Below are 16,723 nucleotides of genomic sequence, written 5' to 3'. Positions count from 1 at the left end.
GTAACTCCCTTTTGGGCTCTGTGAAGGCACAGCCAGCCTCTTGAGGGAAATTTGTAGAGGAGAGATGAAAAACTGGGACCATGCAAGAAATGGGGAGGGTGCAGAAGGCACAGTCCTAGGACAGGAGTCCTGCCCTTTGTCCTCGGGCCTGCCTGGACACTTGGGACAACTCTCCCGATCATAGGTCCTCAGTGTTTTCATCCCAGATGGAACATGATGGAACACGCTCAGGTCGTTCAGGGACTTTTGTGGGGAGATGGGAAGAAGACAGTTGGTGAGGAATGGCTGTTCTTTAGGTAGCCACGAGGCCAACACAACACAATAGCCTCCTGTAATTTGGAGACTTCTACCCTGAGGTCATCATAGGTCCTTCTACCTTGGAGGCAAAAGAAGGGGACCAAGGTGGACTCTGTTAAGGATATGGGAAGAAAGTGTGCTGATCACATCTTCCTGTCCCCTGCCCGTGCTCATGCTCCCACTCAGGACAGATCTGTGGATCTGGTTTTGCCCAAAATTCAGCACAATTCAAGAAACCAAGTGACAAAAATGACTGACATTGGAAGACAGCAGTCAGGACTCCGAGGGCAAAGCTCACCCACGGTCTAAGCACCTAAGTTACTCTAACACGGTCCACCAATGGGGCGGTGGCAGGGCGGGGGGTGGTGGTGGTGGGAATAGCCTGCTGCTCCCTGACATTGACCGGCAGCTGTTTCCAATGGTTGTGAGGGGTTTAGGATCTCCTGTCTTTGGACTGAAAATCGAAACTATGTGCAGATGGGCACACATTCTCCTGTGGACATCTGCTACGGGGCCAATAGATGAAGAAGGCTGAGGTGTTGAAATCAGATGGTTTAGGTTTCAAATCTCAATTCAACTTCTTTACCAGCCGCGTGACCTTGGGGAAAGTAGCTCGCTGGCCAGTTTCGTCGTTTGCTTAAAAAAGAAAAATTTGTACAGGGCTATCGGAGCACTAGAAATTATGTGTGTGTGTGTATGTGTCCACGTGTGTGTGTGTGCGTGTGGTACCTGATTCATAGCAGGCATTCAACATGCTTTCATCCCCATCCTCCTCCTCCTCATCATTAGTGATGGTGACACTCAGTTTTGTGTCTCTGAGTACATTTGGGCTGTTGAGAGTTTGTATTTTAACCTAACAAGTGTCTCACAATGTAAATTCCATTTGCATGCCTGAGAAATAAGAGTATCGTCCTCCTCAAGAAACCCTTATTGCAGACACTTAAGGCTTTAAGCACCATGTTAAATATATAACCACCTCCTCATCCCGTATTTGCCCACCTTCTACCAATTTTGGAATATTACTCAATGTTTCATTTCACAATACATCATGAAATGGCCAACTTGTTGATACAAAGTTGTACATCTTAAGATTTTTGTCCTCCTATCTTTGTATCTCTTAGTCACTTTGGTAAGCCCATATGGCTTGATGATACATCATCTTGTGAACGTGTATAGATTGCCAGTTGAAATAAAACCTATCTAAATTCCGGAGACACGTGTAATCACAGTGCAGTATAATTTAATCTGTGATTTTGTGGCTCTATGGCATGTCTCTTCTATGAGTTTTTAAGCCCCCCAAAAATGGTGTTGTGAGAAAAATTGTAATTATAAATGGTACTGTAAAACAAATGCCATTGCCATTGAAAGTTATTGTATAATCTAGTTTAAGTGCCACGCCGTAGGCCCTGACCTGCTTACTAAACTGATTCTTGAGTCCACAAAGTTCCATTTCTGTAAAGGAAGGGAGAGAACCATTAGAGTTCTACATACTGTGGTTTTACCTGAAACTCCTTGAGGTTGAAAGATGATGGATTCATATGGGAATGAGACCATTTAAGGAAAATCCACCTGTGTGTTGTATGCGAATAAGAGACCTACACCTTATATATGATGAATCACTCTGTAAAATAAAGTGGGCCTACGTTTGTACTCATTGAAGTCTTTCAGCACATGTAATCATCACTACTTAATCGTAATTAACCCACTGGAAACTGAAGCCATTTCTCAGGTACACCTTGTTGCCACATCATCTCAAATATGCATGCATATGCTATCAAATGCAGACAACAATGAAACCATGATAGAGTGTTAAATGCCCCCTATTTACTGGCATTGACTTTCTCCCCTGCCCCCAATCCAAACTGGAGAGAGACAGCTTATTGTCTCTGGATCCCAGGATCCCACTATACTCTTAGAAATCTTCACCCTTAAGGCACCTTGGTGGCTCAGTCGGTTAAGCGTCCGACCTCAATTCAGGTTATGATCTCACGGTTTGTGAGTTCGAGCCCTGCATTAGGCTGTGTGCCAACAGCTCAGAGCCCAAATCCTGCTTCGGATTCTGTCTCCCCCTGTCTCTGCCCCCTCCCCCCTCTTAAAAATAAATAAACATTATTATTATTTTTTTTTTTTTTTAAAGAAAGAAATCTTCATCCTTTTCAGAAATTCTCCCTTCTGGGCTCTGACAATCATAGGCTGACCCAGAGTTACATCACTGTCTGGGATCAACCAAACTGGAGCCCGTGTCGTGCTTTAAACAGAGCCTGGCAGGTCACGATCTCGCGGTCCGTGAGTTCGAGCCCCGCCTCAGGCTCTGGGCTGATGGCTCGGAGCCTGGAGCCTGTTTCCGATTCTGTGTCTCCCTCTCTCTCTGCCCCTCCCCCGTTCATGCTCTGTCTCTCTCTGTCCCAAAAATAAAAAAAAAATAAAAAAAAAAAACGTTGAAAAAAAAAAACAGAGCCTGGCAGACACAAATGACCTGCCAGGGTCAAGGGCAAGCAGGACATGCCATTTGTTTCCTCGTCTGTAAATGAGGGTGCTTCCATGTCGTTCAGTGATCCAGCAAATACAAAAATGCTTTGTAAACTGTGAAGTGCTGTGAAATAGAAGCTGAAATGAGGTGGATGTAACCTAGAACTGGGTTCTAGCCCTTTCCCTGGTCCTCGGTCCTCTCTCAGCCTAGAGGAGCCAACATCTTTCCATGAGAACAGAGAGACCAGAGTAAGGTGGTTAAGCAAGAAGTAGAATGAGGGCCTCCTCCGTCCCTGCCTTCCGTCCGTCCCAATCCACCCATAGTACGACACCAGGCTGTTCCAGTGACTTCCTGTCTTGGTAACCCTTGGGAAGGTGGGACCTTCTTTGTTCTCCACCTGCTGCTGTTCTGAAGGAGGGGGAGGGGACACAGTAGCCACAAGGATATTTAGTCACAGAAAATATTTTTCTTGGTCTTTTTCATAGAATGCCTGCGGAAGGCATTTCTCCAAGCACGTGATGACAGACCATAAATAAATAAATAAGGGAGGGGTCCAGGGGGATATCCCTTTCCCCTTTCTCTCCTCAAAGTCATTGCACTTCACTCTTCCATTCTGTTTTCTGTCAAGAGCAAACGGGGGTGCATCGGAGCACTGTGGGTCACATGCTTTCCACAGGCCACGGGTCAGAGCAGACATCTGGGGCATCTCGTGTGGAAGCGTGTCATAAGGCCTGTAGACAAATCATTACGTAGGTCTTTAGTCCCTCTCCAGAGGGGTTTCCATAGTATCATTACTGCTGGAAAACCCTGCTCACTGCTCCGGGGAGACAGAGTGGCTCACAAGCGAGTTTTAATCCTTTTCAAGGTCTGCTGGTCTTGAATAAGGGGGAGAAAGTCTACACACAGAAATCTCTCCTCCCTGCTTTAGCATATTTTGTAGAAGTGGTGAGGAGATCCAAAGTGAGGCAGGGGGACTCTTTCGACCTCAGAGCCCCAAGCTCTGGTAGAGACCACCATAGCACTCCCCAGAGGACTCTGTGGGCCGTTCCTTAGACAGAACCCCCACCCCACCCCCACCCCCACCTCACGTCCAGCACCTTTCTCCTCTCCTGGCTGGTGACTCTGTTCATCACTAAAAATGCTATTTGGGGCTGTCCCCCCTTTTGCTTTTATTGCCTTAACACCAGACGAGTGAAGAAGAAGAGGAGTTAGAGGAAGAGGAGGAGGACCCAGAAGAAGATAGGAAATCCACGAGAGAAGAGGAGAGTGAAGTGCCCAAGTCTCCCGAGCCCCCCCCAGGCCCCGTGCTGGCTCCCGCGGAGGGGCCACCCCTGCAGGCCCTCGGCCAGCCCTCCGGCTCCTTCATCTGTGAGATGCCCAACTGCGGGGCTGTAAGTATCTCTGCATCCTCTGTCCTCCCCGGGGAACCTGCGACTAAGAGGGCAGTGGGCTGTGCCTGGCTTTAAGGACCACGCATTTTAGAAAGGGTGCACTTTCCGCAACGAAAGCTTCACAGAGGGGATTCCTTGTCGCCGGGATTTTCTTGCTTTGTTTTCATTTACTTACTCAGCTCGCACACACTGCTATGCTGTGTGCTCCGGGGACACAGAGAAGATCCCTGCTCTCAGGAAGCGTGTGATCCAGAGCTCTTAAATGCTGCCGCACATGGCTTCGCAGTGAGCCTTGGCCTCCAGAACTTATGCCCCATGTTTCTTGATGCCTCTCCACCCCTCCGGGCCCTGTAAGCATGCATTTTAAATGCCCCCGAGTGGGGAGCCCACTGAGAAGGCTTCGCATTTCCTATCACATAAAGTGTTACTCGTTCAAATGTCATTGATTTGAAATTTGAGAGAAGTGTTACAAAGATTTGGCTAAAGTTTACCTGGGTACTTTTTGGGGAGAACAAAAAGATCTTACTAAGCAAATTAATCATGTAAACAGGCTGAAAGGGAGTCTGTATAATTTTTTAACCTAGTGCTTTTCAAGTACATGGGAAATAACATTTAGCTAAAATAAAACAAATTCGTTTGATCATTCTTAGCCCTGTGGCAGGCCTTAGAGAGTCCGTGCTGGTCTGTTCTAAGGCTCCCAGTATATTTTAAAGGACGTATTTTTTTAAGTTGTTAGCTTTAGACTTTCAGTCCCTCGTTGATCCCCCTCGAGTCCGAATTGTTGAACTTTTCCTGAATCGGATTTCTTAAAGCCCGGCACACCTGTACAGGCAAATTCTAGAGGTGTTACAAAAGACGAGAATGTTGCTCCTTTACAAGAAGTCCTGTTTTTCCCAAGTTACTTGGGTTGATCTTTGCTTGTGCATTATATAGGACAATGGTGTCTTCCAGAGTGTATTGAATGCTGCTTAATGAGTCTGTCACGTAGGTGGAGAAGGCAATAGGCCTTATAATATTTAGATACTAACGCAGAAGTTCACTTGATTTACATTTGATGAAAAAAAATGAAAAAGTAAGAAAAAAAGGGATCTGCGTTTTGCATCAGCTTTGAAGAAAACATGAGAAATTGCTAGCTTGTTTCTGTCTTTGATGTTTAATGACCTGGAAGAGTCACTCCATTATTTCCATTTTGTATAGAGCGCTTCCGTGCAGGGATGATTAAGATGTGACTTTAAATGACAGTATTTCTGGGTGAATTTGTTTAGAAATTGACTGTTGCCTCAATTCATAGTTTTGTGTACGGCAAATTCTTCACTGAGTGGGGAGTCCTCTTTCGCTTGTTTCCAATCAGAAATGCTCAGCAAGCTGGATATATTTTAATGATTTTTAAAACTCACAGAGAAAAAGCATATTGGTTTTATTCCTTGCCTAACCCTGAAGGTTTTGGTTACTAAATCAGCCATAGATTTTTTTTTTTTTTTTTCTCCCTGTCAGACCATAAACAGAGCTCATGAACTTAACACAGAGCGAACCACCTGCAAAGCAGTGGGTACTGATGTGTTTCACAAGCTGGAAGTCGGGGCTCTTAGAACTCAAGGAGGTGGATTGCATCCCTTGTCAGCAGTGGTGCTCAGCTGGGAATGATTTTGCTCCTCAACATTTGGCAATGGTGTGGGGACAGTTAACGTCACAACTGGAGAGGTGCTGGTGGCTTCTCCTGGGTAGAGGCCAGGGATGCTGTTAAACATCCTACTCCACACAGCCCCCCTCCAACAAAAAGTATCCAGCCCCAAGTATCGGGAGTGCTGAGTTGGGGAGAGCCTGCTTTATGGCAAGCTTCAGCTGTCATCCTGCAGTAAAATTTGGGAGTCTTCAACATTGCTTCAACAGTTGGCCACTGATGGAGGCTTGAACGTAATATACGGGATTTATCAGGTCAACGAATCAGTCTTTCCAACTGTGTTTCTTGGGGCTCTAGGACTTCCTGGGCGGGGAGATAGAGCTGAGCAAATGCACTCACTTCCGGGGTGCTGTCTCTATTTCAGCCAGAGCATCTCTGCTTTTAACTGAGAGCTTTTGAGCAAGACCCGATTTGTCATTTTTTTTTTTTTTTTTTTAAGTAAGGGGGAAAAAAAAGGAGAAAAGAAAAGGGAGAGGGTAAAAACACCTGGAAGCCGGTCAACTCCCTCATCTTACAGATGGAAAAAAAGTAAGGCATACAGAGGGGAAGTGGCCCAATGGCCCTCCCTCTCAGAGGTGCTGGGTCTGGCCCCCCAGTCCTCTGCCTCCTGGACAGTTTCTCTGTCCTTCATACTGTGCATCTCGTCCTCGGGTTGTAACAACAATGTGTGTGTGTTGGGTTTTTTTTGTTGTTGTTGTTGTTTTTATGGGCTCAGTGTTTGTGGTTGTAGTATCTGACCTCGGCTTTTAGCACATACACCCAAAGTTTGCTTACGTAAAACCCCTGCGCCCCGTCATTAGACACTGTTTCAAATATCATGTGTTTTACCACTGAGTAACTAATAACCCTAATTTCCTTTTCAGGACTGTAGATGTCATGTCACTCCCTTTCTTCCCCAGGTGTTCAGCTCCCGACAGGCACTGAACGGCCACGCCCGTATCCACGGTGGCACCAACCAGGTGACCAAAGCTCGGGGTGCCATCCCCTCTGGAAAGCAGAAGCCTGGCAGCGCTCAGAGTGGATACTGCTCAGTGAAGAGCTCACCCTCTCACAGCACCACCAGCGGCGAGACAGACCCCACTACTATCTTCCCCTGCAAGGAGTGTGGCAAGTAGGTGAAAGGGGACCAGGGACTGAATCTAAGTCCAGGATGAACAATTGCTCCGTGGAGGCCAGGCCAAGATGGTCTGAGGTTTCTTGAGCGAGTAAAAGAACCCGGAGGTTCCAAAAACTCCCTCCTATCATCTTGGGGTCTGCATGGTGCCTCAGGGTGGGTGGACCTCGTCTCTGCTTCAGAATATGGTCATTCTGATACCCTAAAAGCCCTAATAAGGACAGACCTCTTCAGAGCAAACCTCTAGTGACAAAACTTGACTCTTTTTCGGAAATGGTGGATGGGACTCGGATTCCCACTTCATCCCTTCACACCCAAACCACATCCACTCGCGTCGCTCTCTTTGCATTCCTGCTAAGCGATTTGAGAATGGCTCCAAACACCTAACAGGAACTCTCCTATCCCTATGGTTCATTCCTGTGCCCGGGGCAGACATCACTAACCGATTGCTACACTCCTCTCTATCATCTTAAAACCCTGACATCGGAATGCTTCAAGCAGGCACAATCAGTTGATCGGGGTGACCCAGGAGATAAAACCTATCTGCCATCCCTGCCCTTTTAAGTATAATATAAAACAACTAAGAGAAAAAAACTGACAGTAGGTAGTAATAATAGCCAACATTTACTGAGCGCAGAAACACCACGTGATGCCGATACTGCTTTTATCCTTGTGATACAAACAAAGATTGAATGTTAGGTAAAATCACCTGCCCCCTGGGGCGCCTGGGTGGCTCAGTCGGTTGAGCGTCCGACTTCAGCTCAGGTCACCATCTTGCGGTCCGTGAGTTCGAGCCCCGCGTCAGGCTCTGGGCTGATGGCCCAGAGCCTGGAGCCTGCTTCCGATTCTGTGAATCCCTCTCTCTCTGCCCCTCCCCCGTTCATGCTCTGTCTCTCTCTGTCTCAAAAATAAATAAATGTTAAAAAATTTAAAAAAATAAATAAATCACCTGCCCCAGGTCACATCCTCAATAAGAGCAGAGCTGAGATTTGAACCCATCTCAGCTCCTGACCACTGCTCCATCCTACTGGTTTGTTTATTTTAGGTCGAAAATATCACTGATGGTAAGATGTACAGGGTTCCCTCCTCCAGCCTCCTGTGTAGAATTTCACTCTGCTTCTCAGTGAGTCTGCCTGACTTTGGTTGTCAGGACTGACTTCCTTTAGCATCCCTAGTTGTGCGAATGAGGCCAAGTGGTTCCTCTGCTTATAATATTCATCCTCATTAGGATATTTTAGGCAACTTACTAGTACCTGCCATTTATCAGGGCCAATTTGCCTGGCACTGTTTTAAAGGATATTTACATGTATTGATTAATTTAACCTTCAGCGAAATATGGTAGGCACTTTGAGTAGCTTCTTTTTTCCAAGCAGAGAAAATGAGGCACAGAAAGGGTAAAGTCTTTGTCACGGCGCCCATCCGAGTTTGGATTTGAGCCACGCAGGCTGACCTGGGCCGGCACTCTCAGCCTCTGAGCGAACCTAACTCCTTTTGGTGGCTCTCGCCGCAGGGAGCTGGAACTTAGCAGCAATTTTCCCTCTATGAAGCACAGAGATCGGGGAGATGGCTTTTTAGGTATAGCTCCCCTCTGTGTTCCGATACCCTTCAGAGCCAGGACAAGATATCCCCTTCGTCTTACCACGGAAAAATGAGCCCCCAGATTGATCATGAGGCTCAGTGACTTGAAGTAATGAACCGTCCCACCTGTCCCCAGAGAGGAGCCAACACCTCCATTCACAGGGCTACAAGCAGGCCACGACTCCTTACTCCACCAGGTGGAGACAAAGAACATTTTAACAAACAAAAATTAGCATTTCGAGCTTTCTGGCTGTCTTTCAGTGACATCCATTGTTTTTCTTGTCTTGTTTTTATGTTGCTTGTGACCTTTTAATAACATAACTCCAGTTAAAATGAAGATATTTTCTGTGGTTTTCCGGAGTAGAAGTAATAAGCAAATGTTTGCAGAATGCCTGTTTTAGCGGCTGAAATCATGTTCATCACATTAAACAGTTTCAATATGTGCAATTGTGATTCATCAACTCTGCTTGTCTTAGGAATCAGAGTTGTTTTTTGTTTTATTTTGTTTTGTTTTCCCTTTATGGGCTCAGGAATGAATGCCAGATATTTGTATCACCCCATCTCTGGAAACAGGCGGTCTCACATCTGGGCAAACTGTTTTGGAAAAAGGTTCAGATAGAAATGTTTTAGGCTTTGCAGGCCATACTGTCTGTGTCCCAACTACTCAGCTCTGCCATTGTGGCCATAGACAATACATAAACAAATAGACATAGCTGTGTTCCAGGAAAACTTTATTTACGAAAATTCAGTGGGCTGAATTTTGTCCACTGGCCATAGTTCATGGGCCCCTTATCCCAGAGTTTCTCAACCTCAGCAGTGACATTTGGGTCTGATAAGTCCTTGTTTGGGGAAGACGGGCCACCCTCTGCATTATAGGGTATGTAGCCACATCCCTAGGCTCTTCCCCAGTAGGTTGGAAAAATACCATGCCCCCTTCAAGTTGTGACGGTCAAAAATATCTCGCCAGTTGTCTCCGGGGAGGCAAAATCACCTGCAGCTGAAAACCATTCTTTCATTCTAAACCTAAAAGTAGGAAATTACGGTAATACGATCGCCAATAAGAAGGGGTCTTAGGTGAAAAGAAGTGATGGGTGCAGCTCAGAAGTCAAGTATAGTAAAGACAGAACGGGGCTGGCGGCATTGGATTTGGCCACAGAGTTACTGGTGACCTTGAGAAGAGGGTTTGGGCTGCAGGGGAGGGGACAGGCGTCCAGTTGGAGAGGGTGGAAAAGAGAGGAATTTACCAAGTGTGTGATATACCAAAGTGAGAAGGGTCAGGCAGAGCCTTCAAGAATTTTGACTGAGGAAGACAGAAACCACAGGCAGGTGATGGGTTTTGTTACGGGTACCATCAGAGCTCAGCAGCATGAGTGGAGGATTCTTGGGTTGTGCTGAGAGAGAGGAGTAAGCTAAAGGATGAGAAAGGGCCTGAGCTGCAGACCACAGAGGGACAGGAAGGCCTTTGAGAATCCATTGCCACAGAGAGGAAGCCTGACACCCTGTACGTGTGTTCCTGTCCCCATCCCCTTTCCCTTGTAATGCTAGGAGAGGAGAGGCAACAGGTCACAGGGGCAGGAGGTCCTAGGTGACCAGGGACTCTGTCAAAGCCACCCAAACCAGACGTTAGGCCACACGGCCCCTGTTCCCTGTAGGATGCCCAGATTTCCAAGAACTCCGATCTCCTGAATTTCACAGTGCTTCTTTTTTCTTCATTCTCAGAGTCTTCTTCAAGATCAAAAGCCGAAATGCGCACATGAAAACGCACAGGCAGCAGGAGGAACAGCAGAGGCAAAAGGCTCAGAAAGCAGCTTTTGCTGCTGAAATGGCGGCCACGATCGAGAGGACTACGGGGCCCGCGGGGGCCCCGGGGCTGCTGCCCCTGGACCAGCTGAGCCTGATCAAACCCATCAAGGATGTGGACATCCTCGATGGCGACGTTGTCCAGCAGTTGGGAGGCGTCATGGAAGAGGCCGAGGTCGTGGACACGGATCTCCTCTTGGACGACCAAGATTCGGTTTTGCTTCAGGGTGATGCAGAACTATAAAGCCCCGCTTGTCATGCGGAGACCGCGAACACCCACGACCTCCGTCTTCGTTAATCAGGAAACCTGGACTCCCTGCTCGTTTTGTAACCATTTTAAACTACCTGTTTAAAAAAAAAGTGGTCGTTTCATTCAGGTTTAGAAGAATTTTTTTTTTCAGTTTCTTTTCCTTTTATTTAAAAAAAAAAAAGTTTTTGTGGGAGGTTGGAGGGAATAAATAATTGGCACAACTCTATTTAAGAGGTGTTTCTCATCTGGGCTACATTCCCATGAGCTCATTCCTGGCAGGGAATGAACCTGACCTTCATGTTCTTTGGCTTTCAGATGTCAACCATCCTTGTTGCCTTTTATCCCAAAGCTTGCCGTGAGCGTGTGTACGTGTATGTGTGGGTGAAGCAGGCTTACCTTCTTCGAGTGGGGGCCTTGGGCCATCCTTTCCCACTGAGAGTTATTTTTGTTCTGTTGTGACCTCATTGTGTAGTTTGCAGTGAACTCGGAGTCTTTGCCAGGAGATTCTGTGCTAAGGGGGTAACTTTTCCAGGGAGCGAAGCAAGCCCTCGTGTTAACACGGCTTTCCTCTAGCACACGCACCGTTTGAAAAGTTGACCGAATGTGAAAATAAGTTTTCTCCCTGCCTCGCCTGTCTCCGTTAGCCTGTTTCCAAAAGTACTGTATAATTTCAGGCTTTCACTCCCCGGCAGTGCTTTCCTGAGGACCTGGTTCAGAGAGGAAGTGCACCCTCTTCCGTGTTCCCGGGGGACCAGTGGCTCTGATTCGTGGATTGGCAGAGCCATATCTCGGCATGAGCCCACGCCGGCTGGAGGTAAATAACCCCCACTATTAAGTTGCCGGGGCTCTTTAGGGAGGGTGGTTGAGGGGCACCCATTCAGGAAAGCACAGACGCATTCTTCGGCCCAAAAACTAGACTGGAGGAGCCCCTGCTCTTTTTGGCAACACTGTGAATGGTTTTGTGGAGTTCTGAAATTACTTTGTGCCACTTGGAAGTACCATGAAACCTCATTCACTGGGGTTTTGCTGTTAATTCACCTTTGCCAGACTGTTTCCCCACACATTGGATAGCAAATACAAGTGCAGTAGCATTCAAGGCCAACAGAAATGGTTTCAGATACCACTTTAGCTCCAATGTTTGCATTCAAACAAGGAATGTATTCATGCAAGTCATTTACCAAAGCACTTCTAGAATTCTCCAAGCTACATCACTCTGCTCTGCTTCCTCCTGTCTTTTGTAGCAGGGTTGCTGTTTGTACTTGAAGGTAATAAGCCTGTAATCCTTCAAAAATGGCATTTAGCTCAGGCTTTTGAACTGAGTCAGACTGCCCCATCCCCCTGTTAGGGCAAATGAGCACGCGTCTCCAGAGTCCGAGTCAGTCAGCCGGGGCAGAGAGGACAGCCCCTGGCAGCTCCCCCTTGAGCTTTAAAGCTGCCTGGCTGCTTCCGAAGCAAGGGCTTTGAGGACCCACCCCACCCCGGGGAGGCTGGTTCCCCAGCCTGTGTAGGTGTGGCCCATCCCCCCAGGCAACTTGACTGGCCCACTAATTAATAGCTTGACATTAGAGAGAATATCAGCAGAAACCAGAGGACAGGTCCTGAGCGTCTTTTAAGTTTGACTCTGGCAGAAGCATTTAGCACCCACTCATGGCCCACAGCGGCCCCACCTACGGGCAATGTTCTCTGAATCTCAGGAAAGCCATGGGCAGAAGAGAAATAATAAAGGTTTCTTTCCATTTCCATCATTCTGTTTTCAGACAAAGAGGTCTTGGAGGTTTCATTTCATCTTTTCTATAGGCAAAAAGAAAGGTTTTATTTGCTGCCGTTTTAGGTTACTCTCATAGGTTTTGAGTTAGAACTGCCTAGGCAGTGTGCATCAACTTTGTGGCAGGACTGTTCCAGAACCATTCCAGCGGTCACATCAGCTGACTGCGTCTGTCCCGGTGACTGCTTCCCTCTGCGTGCTGGTGTCAGAGATTCTGGAATGGTTCTGCTATCGGGTCTATGAAGGCTTATCTATCAAAGGAGCAAACACCCAGAAACATGTTTATAAAGCAAATGTACTTGCTGCGTTTGGAGACTTGCCCAGCCGTTCCCGTTTTAAACATTAAAAATAAACCGAGTTGCCAAGGCAAAAATGTAATGCACAACTTAATTTTGATTTTTCATGCAGTATAACGTAAGCATTTTTGACTCGAAATAACCAAAGAACTCCTCCTTCCCGAGACAGTTCAAATTCCTGAAGTAGTATTTCTTGACAATATCAACTTAAAAGAATTGACTTCATGGTAAAATATTGCACTTACTTGTTTCTGAAATGATTCTGCCTGCATGTATGTGTTGTGTTTTTGCTTCCCTCACCCCTCCCCACCCCAAGAACTTCTCTTCCTTAAGATTGATGTCTTCAACACCATTACTGTTTACTATCAGATGGTTTTTCATTAGTGAATTTAGACCTCTTTGAGAAAGCTTGTATATAAAAAGTTAACAGATATATTTTATGGAAAAACCCATCTTATTTTCAAATATATTTAACTGCTGTTCTATTTTATTAGAGGAAGGTTGTAAATATTTTCTAGGAGTTCTATTGTAAAGAAAAGTATTTTTGAAAAAAAAAAGTAATGTAATAAAAACGAAAACATTTTTAAATAGTGATTGCTTCCTGTTCTGGCTTCGTTATGTTCTATTCTCAGCAAATGATTTGCATGCCTTCCCATTTCAGGATGTAATTTATTCAGGTTTGCACTATTATAAGTTGACATCATAATATTTAGCGTACTTAACTGTATTTTCCCCGGAATGCAGGTCCCTTGGTCCATATCAGAAGCACTATGTATAGCATCTTCATAATTGTTCTTTTGTAATGTGTGTATTTTTAATAAGGATTTTATGTAACATTTTGGCCAAAAGAGGACAGTATTTTCTAGTGAATTTTATAATACATTTTGCTAAAAATGTTTCTTCCTAGGCCAGTTTTTGTTAAGGTGAACCAAAAGTCTTATTTTACCAGGGGTTTAAAAAAAAGTTTGAAGCTTGAAAGCAAAGTTATATTTAAACATCATATGTAACAAATAAATAAAGATGTTTTATAGACTTGTCCTAAAAAGGTGCATTCCTTCAAAACAAAACTGAGGCATTCTAGGTTGGTTTTCCCCCTGAGTGAAAAGCATTTTTTTAAGTTACCACAATCCTTTTTTTCCGAAAGAGAGCCAGAAGAATTTTACTTCAAAGGTTCCAGTCATTAGCCTTCTCAGAAATTTATTACAGTTCCTATAGATAGGCCTTCATTAAATAGAGATGTAACCAAACAGACACTGTCCTATTTATTTGTGAAAACCTGATTCGATATTGCATCAGCTGCTCTGAAAATAAAATGTTATCTTTTTGAGTTTCATTTGGCTTAAACATTCCTTCTTTCTAGCCACTGAAGTGACTTCTCAATGCTGGATAAATGCTAACTTACCTGTTCGTTGGTTTCTGAAGAGCGATTTAGAGGTCTGCTGATGAGATTTAATGCTCGTTAGAGTGTCCCCTACGCACATCCTGGAGGCCAGGACATAACATTTCTGCTACGAAGGGCAGACAGGCCCCTTGGGTTGGCGGTCTCCACACCATACTTCGAAGGCTGCAGCTTAGGGAGCTCAACATTACCCACAGGCGGCCCACGGTGAACGCACCACGAGGTCCCATCCACCCTGGCGTATATGCATCGCTCGTCTGGATTTCCAAAGTCTAGACTGTGTTTACTTTCTGATGATTAAACACAAACTTTAGGAGAAATCTGAAATTCTGGGTTTCCCACAGAATTTGCTGTAAGGGTGGGGGGGGCATGCCTGTGCAAGGACCTTGATCTAGGTTCTTTTGGGGGCTTTTTACTCAACTATTTAGCCATCAGTTTTAGACAGTTCTGTATAAATAAAACAGCACTTCCTCTAGAAGCAGTGTGCATTAAGCCAGTCATTTAAATTCTGCTTCCAGAGGTTCACGCGTCCAACCTGAAGACTTTTTCCTATGTTTATATGTATTCATTCAGTACTCGTGAGCCCCATGTGTATGACACTGTCCCACGCATACAGGGGGCGGGGACTTGATCTAATTCCACTGTTGGGAAGAGGAAAGGTCATGTTTTACTAATATTCTGAACCCCCTTATGACAACTGCCTTTTCAGGCAGAGTATATCGGGTACTTAGCAACTATTTGTTAAATTGGCTAATGACTACTACTACTAATTAATTAATTAATTTCTTCTACTCTTCCAGGTATGCTTATCCGTGTGTGTGTGTGTGAATAAATAAAGCCTCCTGAGTTTACCTAAAGTCAGTTCTGAATTTCACAGATTCCCAGTCTACCTTCCCCAGCCATAGCCAGCCAGTTGAGGTGCTCTAGGAATAAGGATGAGTTTTAATGTTGACACGAGCAAAACACAATGAGGAAGGCATGTTAAAAATTCAATAACGTCTTTCTAAGTGAACCATACCCCAAGGTAAGTGCGCAATGTTTCTGTTGGAGTTCTAAAGGCCAGAGCAGACATACGTGCTTATTTTGCATCCCAGCACACATTTTCTTAACACACCACACCAATGTTTGCTTCGGACTGTTTTAGGTCATTACTTCCTCCGCTTGTGTGGCTTTATTTTGGGCAGGAATCGGCATTTTAATTTTTTTTATTTTTTATTTTTTTATTTTTTTAAATATTTTTTTTTTTTAACGTTTATTTATTTTTGAGACAGAGAGAGACAGAGCATGAACGGGGGAGGGTCAGAGAGAGAGGGAGACACAGAATCAGAAGCAGGCTCCAGGCTCTGAGCCGTCAGCCCAGAGCCCGACGCGGGGCTCGAACCCACGGACCGCGAGATGGTGACCTGAGCTGAAGCCGGCTCCTTAACCGACTGAGCCACCCAGGCGCCCCAAGAATCAGCATTTTTAAAAGCCACTTCATTGAGATATCGATTGGCATATAAAAAGCTATACGTATTTAACATCTACGACTTGATGAGTTGTATCTTTGGAGATAAGTGTATACCTGTGAAACCATCACAATCCAGGGACGGGGGATGTCTTTTAAAACCGAACCGCTGGTGCAATCAAAATATGGTAGAAGTTAGAAATATACGGCACACATGCTTTTATTTTTCCCGGACATAAAGCAAAGTGTACTTGCATCAACTATCCAGAATCATCTGGCCTCCTACTCATCTACAGTAGATCAGATGCGTGAAAGTTTAGGTAGTAGGGAAGAGACCCATAATGGATAGGTCAAGCTTAAGAACACTGTCTTCGCCTACACGCCAGGGCAAAGAACCCTGTCTACGGCCCCACTGCTGGCCAAGACCTGGTTTTGCCCCCCACAATGATCCTCCCCGTTGCCCCCAGTTAACCGGGCCTGGGTTGGCACCTGACCCCATGCTATTAGGCCCATAGACTGGTGACACACAATACCCACATTTGAGAGTATGAATGGAGATAGTGAGCCAAAGGCAGCGAGCAGTGACCATGTGCAAAGCAGAGTTCTGGGGGAGCAGAAACTATTCGTAGGCAGGGAAAGCCCACCATTAGAGAGACCATATTTGGCCTCAAAAATGGGAGTCAGTATCTAATCCCTAAGGTTACTTTCAACCCACTTTTTCAGTTCCAGGAGCAGTTCAGGCCACATGTCTTTAAAAATAAAAATAAGCCCTTGGGGCACGTGGGTGGCTCAGTCGATTAAACGCCCAAATCTTGGTTTTGGCTCAGGTCACGATCTCACGGTGTTGTGAGTTCGAGACTCGCGTTGGGCTCTGGCAGCATGAAGCCTGCTTGGGATTCTCTCTCTCTCTCTCTCTCTCTCTCTCTCTCTCTGCCATACCCCCACTTGCACTGTTTCTCTCATTCTCTCTCAAAATAAATAAACTTAAAAAAATAAGCCCTTGTCTCTTGCTGAGAGGTGGGGGCAGTGGGGTTCTCTATTCCTCAAGTCCACAGAGACTTCAATAGAACTTGACCTCAGCACAGAGTCAGCAACAATCCACTGCAGGGGTAGAAAAGGGACTGAGCTGGGATTTTGAAGATTATTGGGATTATTGGGATTATTGCTTCAGCTATAACTAACTCATACAACTTTGAGTGGGTCATTTCATCTCTGAGCCTCAGTTTCATCACCTA

The 16,723-nt window shown here is 45.6% G+C and overlaps 1 protein-coding gene across 14 annotated transcripts in view; it reads left to right on the top strand.

Annotated features, from left to right (window-relative positions):
- TRERF1 (transcriptional regulating factor 1) overlaps positions 1 to 13,975 on the top strand; it is a 227,860-nt gene extending 213,885 nt beyond the window's left edge. For 11 of the 14 annotated variants that reach the window (XM_060614377.3, XM_060614374.3, XM_060614372.3 and 8 more), the window contains 3 exons: positions 3,955 to 4,158; positions 6,703 to 6,950; positions 10,251 to 13,975. In XM_060614377.3, the coding sequence (XP_060470360.1) occupies positions 3,955 to 4,158; positions 6,703 to 6,950; positions 10,251 to 10,575 (777 nt within the window). In that variant the 3' untranslated portion in view covers positions 10,576 to 13,975. The remainder of the gene's footprint in view (positions 1 to 3,954; positions 4,159 to 6,702; positions 6,951 to 10,250) is intronic. The other 3 variants (XM_060614385.3, XM_060614382.3, XM_060614380.3) reach the window with 1 other exon arrangement.
- Positions 13,976 to 16,723: the final 2,748 nt, after the last annotated feature.

Source organism: Panthera onca, chromosome B2 (genome assembly GCF_046562875.1).
Source record: "Panthera onca isolate mPanOnc1 chromosome B2, mPanOnc1 haplotype 2, whole genome shotgun sequence".
In the NCBI taxonomy this organism is placed as follows: Eukaryota; Metazoa; Chordata; class Mammalia; order Carnivora; family Felidae; genus Panthera; species Panthera onca.
The sequence above is the reverse complement of the archived record's forward strand: the minus strand, read 5'-3'. Positions and strand labels throughout refer to the sequence as shown.